This window comes from Phacochoerus africanus, chromosome 10, assembly GCF_016906955.1.
Source record: "Phacochoerus africanus isolate WHEZ1 chromosome 10, ROS_Pafr_v1, whole genome shotgun sequence".
Taxonomy (NCBI): Eukaryota; Metazoa; Chordata; class Mammalia; order Artiodactyla; family Suidae; genus Phacochoerus; species Phacochoerus africanus.
In genome coordinates, this window is record NC_062553.1 from 78,526,780 (window position 1) to 78,543,838 (window position 17,059).

Below are 17,059 nucleotides of genomic sequence, written 5' to 3' on the forward strand. Positions count from 1 at the left end.
ATAGACATTTACCTAAAGTTATTACAATCCCTTCTCTTCTTATTTCAAATAAAATATAAAGCAGTTTTACGTTCTCTTAGATTGTTTACTAAGTTTATAAATATAATGAGTTTCATAAGAGATGTTTTAAACAGTAACTTCCACAGTTGAAACTAGCTAAATATTTTTCAGGCATATTTCATTTCAAGTGTACTTTGGAATATGAGAATTGCATAGTTTTATTTACAGAATTTTTTTACACTTTATGGTATATGACATATCATGAAGCCATGTTAAATATCACTAATTAAAGGGAATATATTATTTGAATTTAGCCATAAACAATTTTGTTATTTGTAGGCACTTAGTTTAATAAAGCACGTATTTACCCACGTGTATACCTGTGAACTAATAGGCACATCTTTTGTCACAAGATGAGTTATATCTTACTGGCTGCTTGCTATAGAAGTTAGTCAATTTTGTTTTAAAACCAACAGACTCCTTTTTTATAATATTGATAACATAGCAGCAAGCCACACACAAAATACATCACAGTCATACATTTATGAGTCTAAAAACAAGAATCCCGATGAGATACATTTTGTGATATAACTTGATATACCTCAAAGAAAGCTTCAAAGTTTGAGAGCTCTGTGATTTGAATATCATTCCTTATTGTTTGCCCACAGTGCTAAGCTTTTATGTTGGAATAATTTTTAGCATGAAATAATATGAATACTTCTCTGAAAAAAACAAATCTCTAGTTGTTAAAACTCTTTAGCATTTTTATGGATGGAACTAGAGATTCTCAAACTAAGTGAGGTAAATCAGAAAGAGAAAGACAAATACCATATGATATCACTTCTATCTGGAATCTAATATATGGCACAAATGAACCCATCTACAGAAAAGAAACAAACTCATGGACATGGAGAACAGACATGTGGTTGCCAAGGCGGGGGCGGGGGGGAGGGAGTGGGCTGGACTGGGAATTTTGGGTGAGTAGATACAAACTATTGCTTTGGAGTAGATAAGCAATGAGGTCCTGCTGTATAGCACAGGGAACTATGTCTAGTCACTTGTGATGGAACATGATGGAGGATAATGTGAGAAAAAGAATGCTAGCGAGCGCCCCGCGCGCGCGTGTGTGTGTGTGTGTGTGTGTGTGTGTATGTGTGTGAGAGAGAGAGAGAGACTGGGTCACTTTGCTGTCCAGTGGAAATTGACAGAACATTATAAATCAACTATAGTAAAAAAATAAAAAATCTTAAAGAAAAACCTCTTTAGCATTTTTGACTTTATTAAGGTCAACAAATATTTATTGGTACCTGTTGTGTTTTAGGTACAGTGCTTGTAGCTGGGAATGTAATAATGAACTAGAAGTAGATCTCGAGCCCAGCATTTCCACTGAACACTTGATGATAATCATTCATTATTTATTAGACGCTGTTATTTGAATAGCTTCAAATATTTCGACTGATTTGATATTAATGCGTAGAAAATAATTCAGTGATTATAAGTATTCCCTCCCAAGATCTAATCCGTTGGGGTAAATTCTCCATTGACATAACTAAATAACTTGGTTATAGTTCTTGCAGTAGACCACACAATGTTTTAATTCTAGAAAAATTATAGATATTTCAAGTGAATAGTAAATATTTAATATTTTCACATTTGCTATCCCAAGATGGCCTTTATATTGTATGACCCTCTTTCTTTGAAACATAAATTGAATACCCGTCAGGCCCTGAGGTACAGATGTGACCAAAATGGACCCAACCTGGTGCTCATAGTGCTTGCAGCACAGTAGACTAACACTGAAATACAAGACATCTATTGTAATAGTGTAGCAAATGCTGGAAAGTCTCTAATTATAAAAACAAAAAGTCTGGTGAAAAACGGGATATCAGAATAAGTCTGTTGACCGTAAATGTTTAGTTAAACTTTATTGCTTGTTCTAACTTCTATATTTTAAAGATAGAATGCAGTGTAAGAACATGATGCATATGCCTCTTTTTCAGGCTCTGGAGAGTGAATTTGTTTCCTGCCAGCTTCACCAATGGATTGATCTCATTTTTGGCTATAAACAGCAAGGACCAGAGGCTGTTCGAGCCCTCAATGTGTTCTATTACCTGACCTATGAAGGAGCTGTCAATCTCAATTCAATATCTGATCCGATATTGAGAGAGGTACGTGATCTGACTGGGTCCAACAGGTATCTTTAGACCAGAAGCTATTAGGTATCATTTTCTCCATGCTTTCCTTTTGCTGCTGATGAAACTGCAACCAGATGGTGAAGTGATGTAAGCAGGGTACCCTTAAGTTAGTGATCTGAACCCAGAACTCTCCAACAAAATGTTTGACTTTTCAGTTCAAGCCCATGAAAGGAATCAATGATCATATGCATAATTTTTATAATTTTGAAGACTACTGAATAATTTAAAGAACTAGGAAAATAATAATTCATTAAAGAAATAATGTCATTAAGCATAAATCTATTTAAATGATAAAAACACATATTTGCATATAATACACAAGTACATGTAAAACTGCATAGAAGCTCTATAACCGCACAGAAGCTAGTAGTAAGAATGAAAGTTTAGAACTTTCCTGCATCATCAGGCTTGGTGTGGGATGTTACTGAAACTTATTTTAGCTTTGATTTTCTTAAGTAAAACACTTCAAACACAGTTTTAACAAATGCAGTATTCACCACTAAGTTGCTGTATAAACCTTGCTTTTTTTAAAGAAGTATTTTAATTTAATTATGTATCTTCCAGCTAACATACATCATACACAAAGATCATAGAGCTGAACAGATACCACCTTAAATGTCTGTACAATTTGAGAAGAGAACCGTGTTTGGGAAACCATGAAATTTTGATTCATAGGGAAAGTTGTATGTCACTATAAAGGGCATATTATTTGTAGCAAGTAAGGTTTATCTTTTCACCAGCACTTGATATATTTCCTTATAGTTCTGTTTATGAACTGATCACGTTGACAGTATATGAAGGCACATATTTAAATATATTTGCCACCATATATTATCACCTGGTTGGTTTACGTGCTAGATAAAGAAAGTTAGTTCATAAACAAAAGCGCTATGCCCTCAATGCACATTTATCAAAATTGCACAGGTTTTGAATTGCTGTTTTGCGGTTTATTTTAGAGCTGGGTCAGGTGAATTCGAAAAGACTTACAATTTTTCAGTTCTTTGAAGATATTCCTTCCAGGGGGCATTTTATTTTATTAACAACTGACTATTTGACACAAAATACACGTAGGATTCTGTATATGAAATTGAGGTTAGAGCAAACATGCAAATGATGCTACAGAAACAGTGCATAATTTCATTGTTAGAATAGAATTGCAGAGGGGTCTGTTTACTTTCTTTTTTATTGTTTTAGCAGTATTTGAACAATAGCACTTTGTCTATTAAATATCCATAATCAGTCTTCAAATATACTACCTGCTTCTGTTTTTTTCATATTCCCTTGTAGTAATTATCCATATCTCTACTTAGCTCTCATATGATATCAGTATAGATTTGGTTTTGTCATATGCTGTTTTACTTAACATATCAGCATATATTATGTTGCTGTAAGATCTGTGCGGTTTTAATTTTGAAATCTGTAATTATTCAATAGAGTTGCTATGAAAATGTACCATTTCTCCCATTGTGAGATCCTGTTTATTTTTTTTAAGGCTTCTCTATCAGTGTGTCCAAGACAATGTAGCTATTCCTTTCCTGTCATTAAAGTTTGTGCAACATATGCATAATAAAGGATAGCCCTCTGTATCTGTGTCATGCTTCTAGTTAAAAAAATGAAACATTCAATCAGCTGGTTGTTTCCTCATCACTCAGTCTAATTGACTCTTTGTTTTTATTCTGGATTGACCCACTCTGCTTCATCAATGATTTACTATGATTTACTATGGGAGTTTCCCATAATGGTATTTACGGTATAATCTAAAAGAACTTTCTATAGCAATGGAAGTGTTCGTTGTGTCCCTGCCCAATACAGCAGCCACTGGTTACAGATGGCTGTTATGGAGTTGAAATACGGCCAGTGTGACTAAGGAACTGAATGTTTAATTTCATTTAACTTAAGTAGTCACATGTGGCCTGTGGATACTGTATTGGACAGGGAAAATGTAGAAGACTGTTGCATATCTTTGGTTACCAGATTTTCAAACTCCAGATTCAGGACATGTGGTCAGACAGTAGGATGATAAATATTTGTAAAATTAATTTGGTAGAGTATTTGAAATTGGGCATAGTCCATTTAGACATTAGGTAGGGAGTGGACATACATGTAAGCCAAATGGTACTTTTTCTTTCATGTCAACTAACATGATATGACTTCAGATAATGTTTTTTATTGTGGTAAATAGGTATAAAATTTTACCATTTTAACAATTTACGAGTGTATAATTCAGTGGCATTAAGTACATTCACATTGTTATGCAGCCAGCACTACTACCTATCTCCAGAATTTTCATATTTCCAAACTGAAACTCTGTATGCGTTCAACAGTAACTCCTAGAGTTCCCATCGTGGCTCAGCAGTAACAAACCTGACTAGCATCCATGAAGATGCACCGTCAATCCCTGGCCCCGCTCAGTGGGTCAAGGATCCGGCATTGCCATGAGCCGTGGTGTAAGTCACAGACTCGGCTGGTATCTGCCGTTGCTGTGGCTGTGGTATAGACCCACAGCTGCAGCTCTGATTCAACCCCTAGCCTGGGAACTTTCATGTGCTGCAGTCCTAAAAAGACAAAAACAAAACAAAACAGTAACTCCTCATTCCCCCCCAACCTCAGGCCTTGACAACCAGCATTATGCTTTCCATCTCTGGGAATTTAACTATTCTAGATAGCTCAGATAAATGGAATTATACAATATTTGTCCTTTTGTATCTGGCTTATTTTGCTAAGGTTCCTCCATGTTGTAGCATGCATCAGAATTTCCGTCCTTTTCTAAGGCTGATCAATATTCCGTTGTGTATGTGAACCACCTTTTGTTTACCCATTCATCTGTCATTTTGGGTTGTTTCTACCTTTTAGCTTTGTGAATAATGCTGCTGTGAACGTGAGTATATATACTTAAGTCCCTGCTTTCAATTCTTTGAGATGCAGATATCTATCTTATGTATATAGATATAGATATACTTAGAAGCAGAATTGCTGGATTATATGGTAGTCTGTGTTTAACTTTCTGGGGTACCATCATACCAAATAAGTTTTCAGTATTTTTTTTTATGATCAGCATTTGCTCAAGACTATTTCAAACTTTTGCTTTAAGTTCCTTTGACTTCCTTTTCTTCCTCACAATTCCAAGTAATTAATTATTATCAAATTAAACTTTAAATGGAGAGTTTTCCACTCATCACACCCTAGTTTATTTTTGTATCTTATAGTAAATAAACATGTATTATATGTAAGATTCAGCATTCACTCAAAAAACACGGCCTATTTTGTTTTATGACTGGTGGTACTTGATGTTCTTGAAGAACGTACTGCTTTGTCACTTCGTGTTATTCATATAAATCTATATGATTAATTCACAGTGCTTTCTGAATTTTATTAAAACAAATACGATTTTTTAATTACAGCCATTCCGCATTAGAGCGCTAAATCTTGTGACACAATGCAGTGTGATACAGTAGAATAGACAAACTAATAAATAAAGGTGGATTGGATTCCTGGCCCTAGGGCCTACTAGCTGTGTGACTTGAATCGTCCTGAGATTCTGTATGTGGCATTGGTATGACAATGCCCACCTCAAGGAGGATTAGTTGAGATACAATGCACAAAAAGCCCTGGCATGATGCCTGTCCCATTCATAAGTACTCAGAAATGTCAGCCTTTCCATTATGTTGTACACTGTTAAACCCTCGGGTTAGAAAACACAACTATAAAAAAGAATTCGAGGAGTTCCCTTTGTGGCTCAGTGGGTTAAGACCTCAACTGGTATCCCTGAGGCTGCGGGTTTGATCTCTGGCCCCACTCAGTGCATTAAAGGATCTGATATTGCCATGAGCTACAGTGTAGGTTGCAGATGCAGCTCAGATCCGGCGTTGCTGTGGCTGTGGTGTAGGCCTGGAGCTGCAGCTCTGATTCGACCCCTGGCCCAGAAACTTCCATATGCTGCAAGTGAGGCCATTAAAAAAGAAAAAAAAAAGGCGAATTACCGATTGCATCATAGAAAGCATCATAAAGTGTTAACACTAGAGAAGTTATTAGGGACTGTTTCCTAGAGGATACATGCAGAGTTCATTGTAAAATGAGGCAAGGAGAAGAGAAAACAAGAAAAGGTCATGAATTAATTTATTTTTTCAACAGCCTTTTCCCCAACCTAAATAATGTAATGAGCTTGAAAGCCAAAGTCCCTGCCCTCCTCGGCTAGCGGTCATTCTCCAGTGGGGAAATAGGGACAAGTACACAGTTTTAACATTGTGATAAATTCAGCATAGAGATCCGTGTACACGGCCCTTGTGCACAAGCACAAAGGATGAGCGTTAGAAGCAGACTGCCAGAAACCAGGCATTTTTCAGGGAAATGAGAGGCTGGAGCTGTAGAATGAAGGCTGAGTAAGAACATTGGGTAGAGTTGTGAGCAAAGGATATATACACAGAAGAAAGCGTGTAAGCCTCCTGCATGGGGGTGAAAGAGATCCTTGCTGGAGAATACATGTGTGTAGTGAACAAGATGATGGGGGAGAGACAGGAGCCAGGCCACAAAGGGCCTTCTGTGCCATCAAAAGTCACTTTAACTGCATTATGAGACAGGCAGTGACATAACCATACATCTGTTTTAGAATGTGTCTCAAAGAAGCCTGAACAAATACGAACTGAAAAGTAACCATTGGATTATCCCAAGAGGCCTTAGAGAAGGAAGCGTACGTGGTAGAGGACTGGGCTGTGAATGGGAGGTAGACAAGGACGAAAGGAAATCTTTGAAGGGAGAATTTGTGGGTTTTTTGGGGGGGTGTCTTTTCAGAGCCGCACCGGTGGCGCATGGCGGTTCCCAGGCTAGGGGACGGATTGGAGCTACAGCTGCCAACCTACACCACAGCCACAGCAACGTGGCATCTGAGCTGCAACCTACACCACAGCTCACGGCAACACCGCATTTTTAACCCACTGAGTGAGGCCACAGATCGAACCCACAACCTCATGGTTCCTAGCCCGATGTGTTTCTGCTGTGCCACGACGGGAACTCCTGAAGGGAGTTTGTCAACTTTGCTTAGTTGACATTTGATACAGTTCGCCCACTTGAAGTGTACAATATACTAAATTTAGTATATTCTCAGAGTGGTACAAGCATCACCACAGTCTAATTTTACAACATTTGGTCACCACAGGAAGAAACCCATACCCACTACCAGTCACTCTAAGGGAGATATTTTTTATAATGAGTAGATAATTGACCATGTTTCTGTGTTAAGTGGAAAGAGCCAAGAAGAGAGAAGCATGTCAAACATACAGGAAAGAAAGCATGTAATAGACTGCAAAGCTCTATGCGGAAAAGAAAAGGAGCAGACTCTCCAGATACAGATAAGCACCAGACAGCAGGGAACACTGCTGCCCTGTCTATGGTTAGAGAGCAGGGCAGCCTGGGGACTGGCGTAGGTAAATATGCATGAATGAAGTAGAAAGGCAACAAGATGATGGTGTTTGTACCAAGTCTGAGGTAGTATTGAGGAAATACCTGACACATCAAGTGGCAAGTGCTAAATTGATGCTCATTGATACATAAATCATTACCTTCTTTCCATGTTCTTTTTCTCTGTTCTCAGTGGTGGATGAGATGATGTAGAAAAAGTTGAATAGAGATGGGGTGTGCGTGTGTGTGGGGGGGTGTAATTCTATATGCAGAGAGAGAGGGGATTTGGCCAGTAGTATGGTGGAAGATTTAAAAAAGGATGGAGAGTAGAAACGTGGTTGATGAAATTATTAAAGGGCTATTGTTGAAATGGTGGACCTAGGCTGGTTTGGACAAATGACAAAAGGGCTGATAAATGGGAGGGTTTATTTTTCATTAATTGTTCATTTATTCAACAAATTTTCATTTTGTTCAAGGTGCTAAAAATACAGAGATGAGTAAGAACGTCAGTCAAAGCCCCTTCCCTCACGAAGCTCACACTCTAATGAGGGGCACAGAAAATAAACAGTAAAAACTAATTTTAGTTAGTGATGAGTGCTATGAAGAAAAAAGGCTGAGCAACAGGACACAGAATGACCTAGGAGCAGGAGCAGGACAACCTTTCAGAGAGTTTGTGCACAGACTGCCTCTGTCTTTATAAAATGTTTCCTTCTGCACTTGGAAAATGATGTGAATTTATACAAGGAAAGGCAGGGAGGCAGTTCCCGCTGTTCTAAGGGGCCAGCCATACGCCCATAACCCCACTGGCCAGGACAGCCTCCCAGGTCTTGTCAAGTCTTGCTGGTTGTAAAGCTTCCACTGCTGCCTTCTTCTGGTTTATTCCCCACCCCATCTCCAGGCTCTACCATCTTTCCTTCAGAATGTTGTTCTTCTAAGAGGCTTTAACATTTCTGATAGCAGTAAGTTTGTGCATATACTTGGGCTTATATTAAAACATTAGGGAGTTCATCATAGCTCAGCTGTAACAAACCCAACTAGTATCCATGAGGACATGGGTTCGATCCCTGGCCTCGCTCAATGGATTAAGGATCTGGTGTTGCTGTGAGCTGCGGTGTAGGTCACAGACGCAGCTCAGATCCTGCATTGCTGTGGCTGTGGTGGAGGCCAGCAGCTGCAGCTCCGATTCGACCCCTAGCCTGGGAACTTCCACGTGTCACGGGTGCAGCCCTAAAAAGACAAAATATATTTTTTTTCCATATATTTACAAGGAAAATCACAATAACTGTACCAGGATAGATTCGTACCTCTCTAGTATTAAAAGCAGACTACACATGGCTTATTCCTGTTCAGTAGCAATGGTTTTGCTTATTTCTCTTCACTGCTATATATTTGGTTCAGTTTGGAAGACATAGATGCTCACTCAATCCTGCACAGAGGCAAACTGTCTGCATACAAGTCATGTATTCATTCACCTACTACTTGGGAAAATCTCCATTCCTCTTGAAAAAGTTTTATTCTAGAGGAAATGGTTAATACATATGGTGTAGTAAGTGGTCATAAAAATAATCTCTCTATAAAAAAAGCATTAAACGATACAAATAATAACCATAAGAGGAAGAAGAGTAATCAGAGAAACAGCCTGCAGCACATTAAACTTTTATGTTGTTTTTAATTTTTAGAAAACAGCTGGGTTATCAATATACAGCTATGCCTGTATTTGCATATATCCACACAAGAATGAATTATTTTTCAGGCGATTGTGCATTTTTTAAAAAATATCTGTACCTCTGACTAAAGGATATATTCTTTTCTTTAGCTGTTTATTCAAACATCCCGCTTTACTCTTTTTTATTTCTCTATTTCTTTGGGGTACCTTTATTCTTTACCAGTTTTAATCTCCTAAATTTCTTTAGCATATGTAATGCTAAAGAAATGCTAAAGAAATTTGTCTTATTTATAGGCAAAGAACAATTGGCTGTTTTCTGATGATTAATTCTGCTGAATTTGGTTTGACTCACCTTTCTCTCTCTCTCTCTCTTTTTTTTTTTTTGCTTTTTTAGGGCCACACTCTCAGCATACTTAAGTTCCCAGGCTAGGGGTCGAATTGGAGCTACAGCTCCTGGCATATGCCACAGCCACAGCAATGACAGATCTAAGCTGCGTCTACATCACAGCTCATGGCAATGCCAGATCCCCAACGCAGTGAGTGAGGCCAGGGATCGAACCCCCATCCTTATGGATACTAGTCATATTCCTCTCTGCTGCACCACAATGGGAACTTCATCACCTTTTTTCTTTCTACCACTATTTCAAAACAAACAAATAAACAAACACAACTAAAAACCAAGGAAAGAAGAAATTTAAAAGGAGCGAAAAATTAGGATAATTGAATTTAGAGTCAGATATGAGTAAGAATAAATATTTTAATAACAGAAAAATCCTCCTGAAATCCAAATTTACAAAATAAGTACATGATGAGCTGAGTATGAACTTTACAAAGTAATTTTTCTTTTTATAAAAAAAATGCTAAGTATTTTCCTTAATTTCTTTAATATATCTGGAATATAATTGTATTCACAGGCATGATTTCTAGAACAGTTCTCTATCCTTTCCTAAACCTAGGATTCAGCTGACAATTATCATATAAATGATATTTGCCTTATCTAAAAGTTGAGAGCTCAGTTAGCCAAGCCTTGGTTTAAAATAATTCACTGATGGAATTCTAGTAGATCAGAAATACGTGTCTAAAAATTTTATGTATAATGATGTTGTTCTGAGATGTTTACACTACGTATCAGAGCCCAAAGGGGACCGCCAACTCAGATTAAGGCAGTCATAGCCTGGACACAATCCTTAAGAAATGAGGAGTTACAGAGCTGAAGCTGTAGAACGGGGAGGGGAGCTCAAAGCAGGGAGAGTCGGCCTGGAGGGAAGGAGCACAGAGTGTGCCTCTGGTTGTAGCTTGGATCCCACGCTGCTGTGGCTCTGGTGTAGGCTGGCCGATTAGACCCCCAGTCTGGGAACTTCCGTATGCCATGGGTGTGGCCCTAGAAAAAGGCAAAAAGATGAAAAAAGAAAACAGCCCTCCCTGTACCTTCCACTTGGGAGGGAGGCGGAAGAAGTTGGTGACGAGGAGCGGTTAGGTCGATGGGTCTCCAGAACACATTTGGAAACAGTCGATGCCCCTCTGTCATTAGTCTAAGCCATCATCACCATCTCTCCCCTGAGTGGCATGAGTGGACCTGGTCACCCTTTTCTCCCTTTAACTACCTCTCTCCCGTCCACTTTCCACAGAACTGCCAAAGGGACATTTTAAAACCGTAAATCAGATCACGTCCCTCCAGTGTCTAAACTTTGCTATTTCACGTTCAGCGTAGAATAAAATCCCGCCTGATCTCACGGCTCTTCTCATCCTCATTCATGTGTCCTGTGACACTGCCCTTCTTTCTGTTCCCAATCATGTGACGGTTGTCACTGAATGAGCCCCTTTCCGTGACAGCCATTTTCTCTATCGCAGATTTTCATCTACTGGCTCCTTGTCACTAATGCCTCGGCTTGAAGATCATCTCCTCAGCAAGGGCGTGCCTTCTTCATCCATCCAATCTCATATCTTTTATTTTTTTGTTTTGTTTTTTGTTTGTTTGTTTGTTTGTTTGTTTTTGTCTTTTTGCCATTTCTTGGGCCGCTCCCGTGGCATATGGAGGTTCCCAGGCTAGGGGTCGAATCGGAGCTGCAGCCACCGGCCTACACCAGAGCCACAGCAATGCGGGATCCGAGCCTCATCTGCAACCTACACCACAGGTCATGGCAACGCCGGATCGTTAACCCACTGAGCAAGGGCAGGGACCGAACCCGCAACCTCATGGTTCCTAGTCGGATTCGTTAACCACTGCGCCAGGATGGGAACTCCCAATCTCATATCTTTTTGTTATTCATTTTAACTTATTTTAAAGCTAAAGACTGTGGTATGTATGATATGATATAGATTCTTTGTAATCTTCTGAGACTTGAATCACTTTGGCCAAAGTCAGTTTTCATGAAGGATCTATGAGTACTTGAAAAACTGTGGGCGCCCTGCAGCCACGTGGGATTTTAGGAATAGAGGACGCCATTTTACAGTCAGGTAGTGAGTGATGACAGGGGAAGAGTATAATTAGTGAATGTGGTTTTTTTTATTATTGTTCTCTGCTCTATTTGACCATAAACTAAAGAACTCCATTCTGTTATTCATTCTCAGTTGTTATGCTCTCTTTCTATATTTTTCCCATTTCTGCTCTAAAACAATCAGTTCTCACTTCTGCTTACTGTGTGCAGTATGTCTGCCTTTTGGGCACCCCTTCTCCTGCTCTTCAATTAGCTATTTCTTAGATGGGCTAGCCCGAGACACCAAATATCCAAATTTGAGAGAACTAAATTTAAAGTAAGTAAATGGGGTTTGATTACTTCCCCAGATACAAAACCATCAACTATAGTAATCAAAACACTATGCTTTAGTGAAGGGAACAGAAGAAAGCTTCAAGAAATAGACATATTATAAATGAGAATTTATGATAAAGGTGGGTTTTTGGTTTTTGGTGGGTTTTTGTTTTTGTTTTTTGGGGTTTTGTTTTTGTTTTTGTCTTTTTAGGGCTGCACCCACAGCATGTGGAAGTTCCCAGGCTAGGGGTCCAATTGGAGCTGTACCCACCAGCCTATACCACAGCCATAGCAATGCCAGAACCAAGCCGCCTCTATGACCTATACCCCAGTTCATGGCAACCCCAGATCCTTAACCTTCTGAGCAAGGCCTGGGATCGAACCTATATCTTCATGGACACTAGTCAGGTTCCCTACTGCTGAGCCATGACAGGAACTCCAAATGGGAAAATGCTATTTTATTCAATATGTGATGTTAGCTCACTAATTTTTATAACATGAATTTAGATCCCTATTTCATATCTTAAAGTGAAAGAAATTACAAATGAATTACATGTACTTGTTTGGAATAAAGATTATATTACAAATATAAAAAGCACAAGTATAGAACTTAGAAGACACTATAGGTGAATAGTTTTGTAATCTTGGAATGGAGAAGGCCCATTTTGTAAGTTAATATCAAGACCAAAAGTCATTAAGTCATTATGTTGGTCTTACATAAGTCATTGCATAGAAGTCATTATATTATATTTGTGTTTATAAAATCTGAAGTTTTTGTATATCCGAAACAAAAACAAAACAACAGATAAACCCAAGTAGCCAAGTCCAAGAACAGATCATCACCAAAGATGAAATACAAACCACAAATGAGAGAAGCCTCACTAGTAATCAATGAAATTCAATTTAAAATCCAACAGCATTTTTTTGCCTACTAGATAAAAATAACAAAAATTCAGGGAGTTCCCATTGTGGTGCAGTGGAAACAACTGACTAGTATCTGTGAGGATTCAGGTTCAATCCCTGGCCTCGCTCAGTGGGTCAAGGATCCAGCGTTGCCATGAGCTGTGGTGTAGGTCATAGACACGGCTTGGATCTGGCATTGCTATGGCTGTGGTGTAGGCCGGCAGCTGTAGCTCTGATTCAACCGTGGCCTGGGAACTTCCATATGCCGCATCTATGACCCTAAAGCAAAAAGGAAGGAAGGAAGTAGGGAAGAAAGAAAGGAAGATTCCTAATGTTGGTTAGAAAACAGACATTGTCATATGTTTCATGAGGATGAAAATAGGTTGAATCTTCATAGCAATCTGTAGCAGTTTTTAAAATACTCTTAGAACTTTATCCAAAAGAAATAATTGAACAAGTAAAAAAAAATTGTTCACGTGTGTATTCATATATATAAAAAACAAACAAACAAGCAAATAAACAAAACCCACAGATAAGCCAAAACCACATAAATGTTTATAGTAAACTGGTTAAAGAAATATGGGTAAATCCATACAGTAGAAAGTATATACATTATTTTAGAATATTGCTAATAGGTCTATATGTGTTACTATCCCAAAATATTTTACTGTATTACATTGAAAATAAATCATGTTATGAAATACAGACAATACAAATTTTATAATGTGTATATTTGCATTAGGAAATTTCTGGAGTTAGAGACCCAAGATGTTTATAGTCATCTAACCGAGGACAGTCATTACCTTTGGTTAGATCATGGAATTCTTTCGCTTACTACTTTCTGTATCATGAAGATTGTTTCTCTTGAAAATCAAGAGGAAGGAGTTCCCTTGTGGTGCAGTGAGTTAAGGATCTGGAGTTGTCATTGTAGTGGCTCATTGCTGCTGTGGTGCAGTTTCGACCCCTGGCCCGGGAACTTCTACATGCAGTGGGCACAGCACCCCCCCCCAACCAAAAGTAATTAAAAATAACTAAATAAAATAAAGAGGAAAAAGCTAACCCACTCTTTCTTTCTTTTGAGGGGAAAAAGTCTCTGCTTCAGCATCCAGATGTGTTGCATGTTAACATGGGGATAAAGAAGTTGACTTTGCTTTTGGCTGTTTGGAGGTCTTTTGTGATTACTTTCTGTGGCTACATGTTGCTACGGCAGTGACTTTGCATAATGATCTTCATGTAATTTCGATAAAGATGAAGGAAGTTACAGTCTTGCTCAGAAATTAGAGTACCTCTAATCTCTCAGTTTATCTTTAGCTCACTAACCTAGGATTCTTTTTAGCAACTTGAATTTATTTCTTCATTTTCCCCATCATATTTAAGGAGAACCGAAAAGATCACTTCTATTGCTCTTAGGGGAAGTGTTTTAGATAGATCACTGTTAATTGTAGTTCTTATTTTCTAAAAGCAAGAAGAGTTTTGGCCTAAGATTCATAAATTCTCCATCTCTGGGTTTACTACTAAATCGTGTGTGTGTGATTACATTGTTATAGAAAGGGATTTAATAACTTATTTGTCCAAAAATGTGTGTTAACTCTAGAAACTCAAATAATGTGGAAGTATAAAATAAAAGAGTAGAAAGCCTCCATCCCTGAGTTTGGACTCTGTTGCCTAATGCCAGAGTCTCATGCTGAAATCACTTCCTACATAATGTGCTTTGATATATTAAGAAAAGCCTCTGCCACACAATTCATTGCCTTTTACTAATGCTTGGAGCGCCATCATTAGAGATCATTTCTTTAGTTACAGATTTTGTTTTGAAACAATTTTCTCTAGTCATTCAGCTCCCTGTGCTTAGGACTTGAAGAAGGTTTTCACCAAAGGAACAGAACAGTACAGACACAGCACAGGGTCTGAGCAGCCAGTGTAGAGCAGAGAGGCAGGTCCTAGGGGAGCTGGAGCCAGGAGGAAGAGGTGCAGGTTCAAAAGATACACTGTAGCGAGATGTCACTGAGAAACACCTTTAATACAAACAATATCCTCTGTGTTTTTTCATCTTGCACCTTACCAGAAGTACACACGGCATTTCCTCTGGAAGCATTATTTTCTCCTTTATTTTTCAAGCAGATACAATGTTGTTTTATATTTCTGTGAATTCAGAAATTAAAGTTATTCATTTCCTTCTGAACAAGGAACTCAGCGCTAATACCCAGATGGGTAGGGAAGAGAAGGAGGGCGGTGACAGTGCTCAGTTTAAAGAATTATATACAGTGGGTCTCAGAACATGAAAGTAAAACCTGAAAGTTTTTTTCCCTAAGTCGTGTTTAGTGTCAGTGGTTGGTTTTCCCTCTTCCAAATGTATTCTTCCAAATGCTGTTTTAGTAACACATAATCACTCTGAGAAGGTCTGTTTTCTAAAAGAAGCAGCAGCAGTGTTTAAGTTTACATGACCCCAGTTTCATGACAGCAGTAGCAAATCAGATATCTTATCCTAGGAAAAGCATTTTTGGCTTAGAATTCAGTCACTTTCATGGTGGGAGTCAACAGCTTATTTCAGCTCTAACACTACTGCAGAACACTGGCTGCAGTGAATCCTTCAGAAAGCATAAACACAATTGGTATTTATAGCATTGTTAACATTTGTTAAATAGTTAGGGGAATGGTCTGTAAGCCTGTTTTAAGCGGGTGGGGCGGGAATCTTTGTTGTGACTGCAGTGAGGTTCGAGAGTAGGACAAGAGGACAGCGTGGTTATGGTGGCTGTAGCAGTGGAATAAATTCGAAATATTGAATACACTAAGTTAGAATTTCATGCAGCCACGGTTCAGAGTGTTACAGAAATAATCCTGAAGCATCTCTGGCCAGAAGCGTTATTACACAGATGGCATATTTAACACAGTGCAGGGCAGGAACTGTATGATGAAAAGTCAAATAAACGGTAAGGATTAGTCAAGTTTTAATTGAAAACCTACATTTAAAAATACCTTGAAATTATGCCAGACTTCCTTGTACCCTAAAACCACAATCAGAGTTTTCCTTAAGTCAATTAAATAAACATCAGAGTTGTCAGTAAAACTAATCTTTGTATTTTGATAGTTATTATGCCTATTGCAGACTTATTAAATAGATATAGATGAATTATACATCCAAGGCCATAAAACAAAGTATTAATATTTTTATGATTTTTTTCCTGAGCCCTGAGTCATTTCATGATGCTGATGACTTATTATAAACCCCTGCTCCCCTCATTTTAAATTGAAGTATGAAACGTACTCTTAAAATCAAGTGACTGAATTTTGTTCTCAAAGTTTTAAACCAAACACAAGCTTCTAGAAAGAATAAGATTAAAAAATTGCATAGACTTGAAAAATCTATATAAGATTATTTGCAAATTACTATTTTTAGTTCCCATTATTGGTGCAAAGATGGAATTGAGATTCTGTTAGTACAGTGCTTGGGAAATACTTAAGTGCAAATTTTTAAAATGTTATATATTATTGATGTTAATAACAGTGAATTTGTTGCCTTCCCTCTCTATCCTGCCAGTACTATGTATGTGGAGTGTGTGTGTTTGTTACGTGCGTGTGTGTGTGTGTGTGTGTTGTCTTTAAGGTCAAGGATTCCCTATTGCGCCTCATTTCCATGTTCTTAACCAGTGGATACTCGCAAATACTATTGAGAAAATAGACCCAATGATTCTTACCAAACGAATGACCAAATGACCACTTCCTTCCATAGTATTTGTCTGGCTCCCTGAGAAGTAATAGGCTCCTGAATGCAGTATATCAACTTTCTGAATGCAATAAATCAACTCTCTGATTTTTTTGTCTTTAAACTTTTTACTATGTTTTCACTATGCTTGCCTTTTTGTATTGGCAACCTCTTTGAAGCAACATTCCGCTTCTTTTTCTGAGCAGCCCGCTTTATCTACTTGTTTCCAGTAGCTAGAGATGGAGGTGTTTTGAATGAGTACATCAATGTTCTAGACAGAGATACTGTTTGAAATTATCCATGAACACAGTGCCGCCGAACATTATTGAGTGACATTTGTTTCTGTTGGTTGTGTCTGCTCTGACTAGCTGGTTTCTTTCAGATTGGCAGCTGGGATTACGCTGCAGTGGATGGACAGCTACAAGAAGTGAAGCTTGTAGCGAGGCAG

At 38.3% G+C, this 17,059-nt stretch overlaps 1 protein-coding gene across 4 annotated transcripts in view; it reads left to right on the plus strand.

The window, feature by feature from the left end:
* The window catches only part of LRBA (LPS responsive beige-like anchor protein), a 709,127-nt gene that overhangs the window by 624,085 nt on the left and 67,983 nt on the right, over nucleotides 1-17,059 (plus strand). For all 4 annotated transcript variants that reach the window (XM_047799683.1, XM_047799682.1, XM_047799684.1 and 1 more), the window contains one exon: nucleotides 2,001-2,168. In XM_047799683.1, coding sequence (XP_047655639.1) covers nucleotides 2,001-2,168 — 168 coding nt within the window. The remainder of the gene's footprint in view (nucleotides 1-2,000; nucleotides 2,169-17,059) is intronic.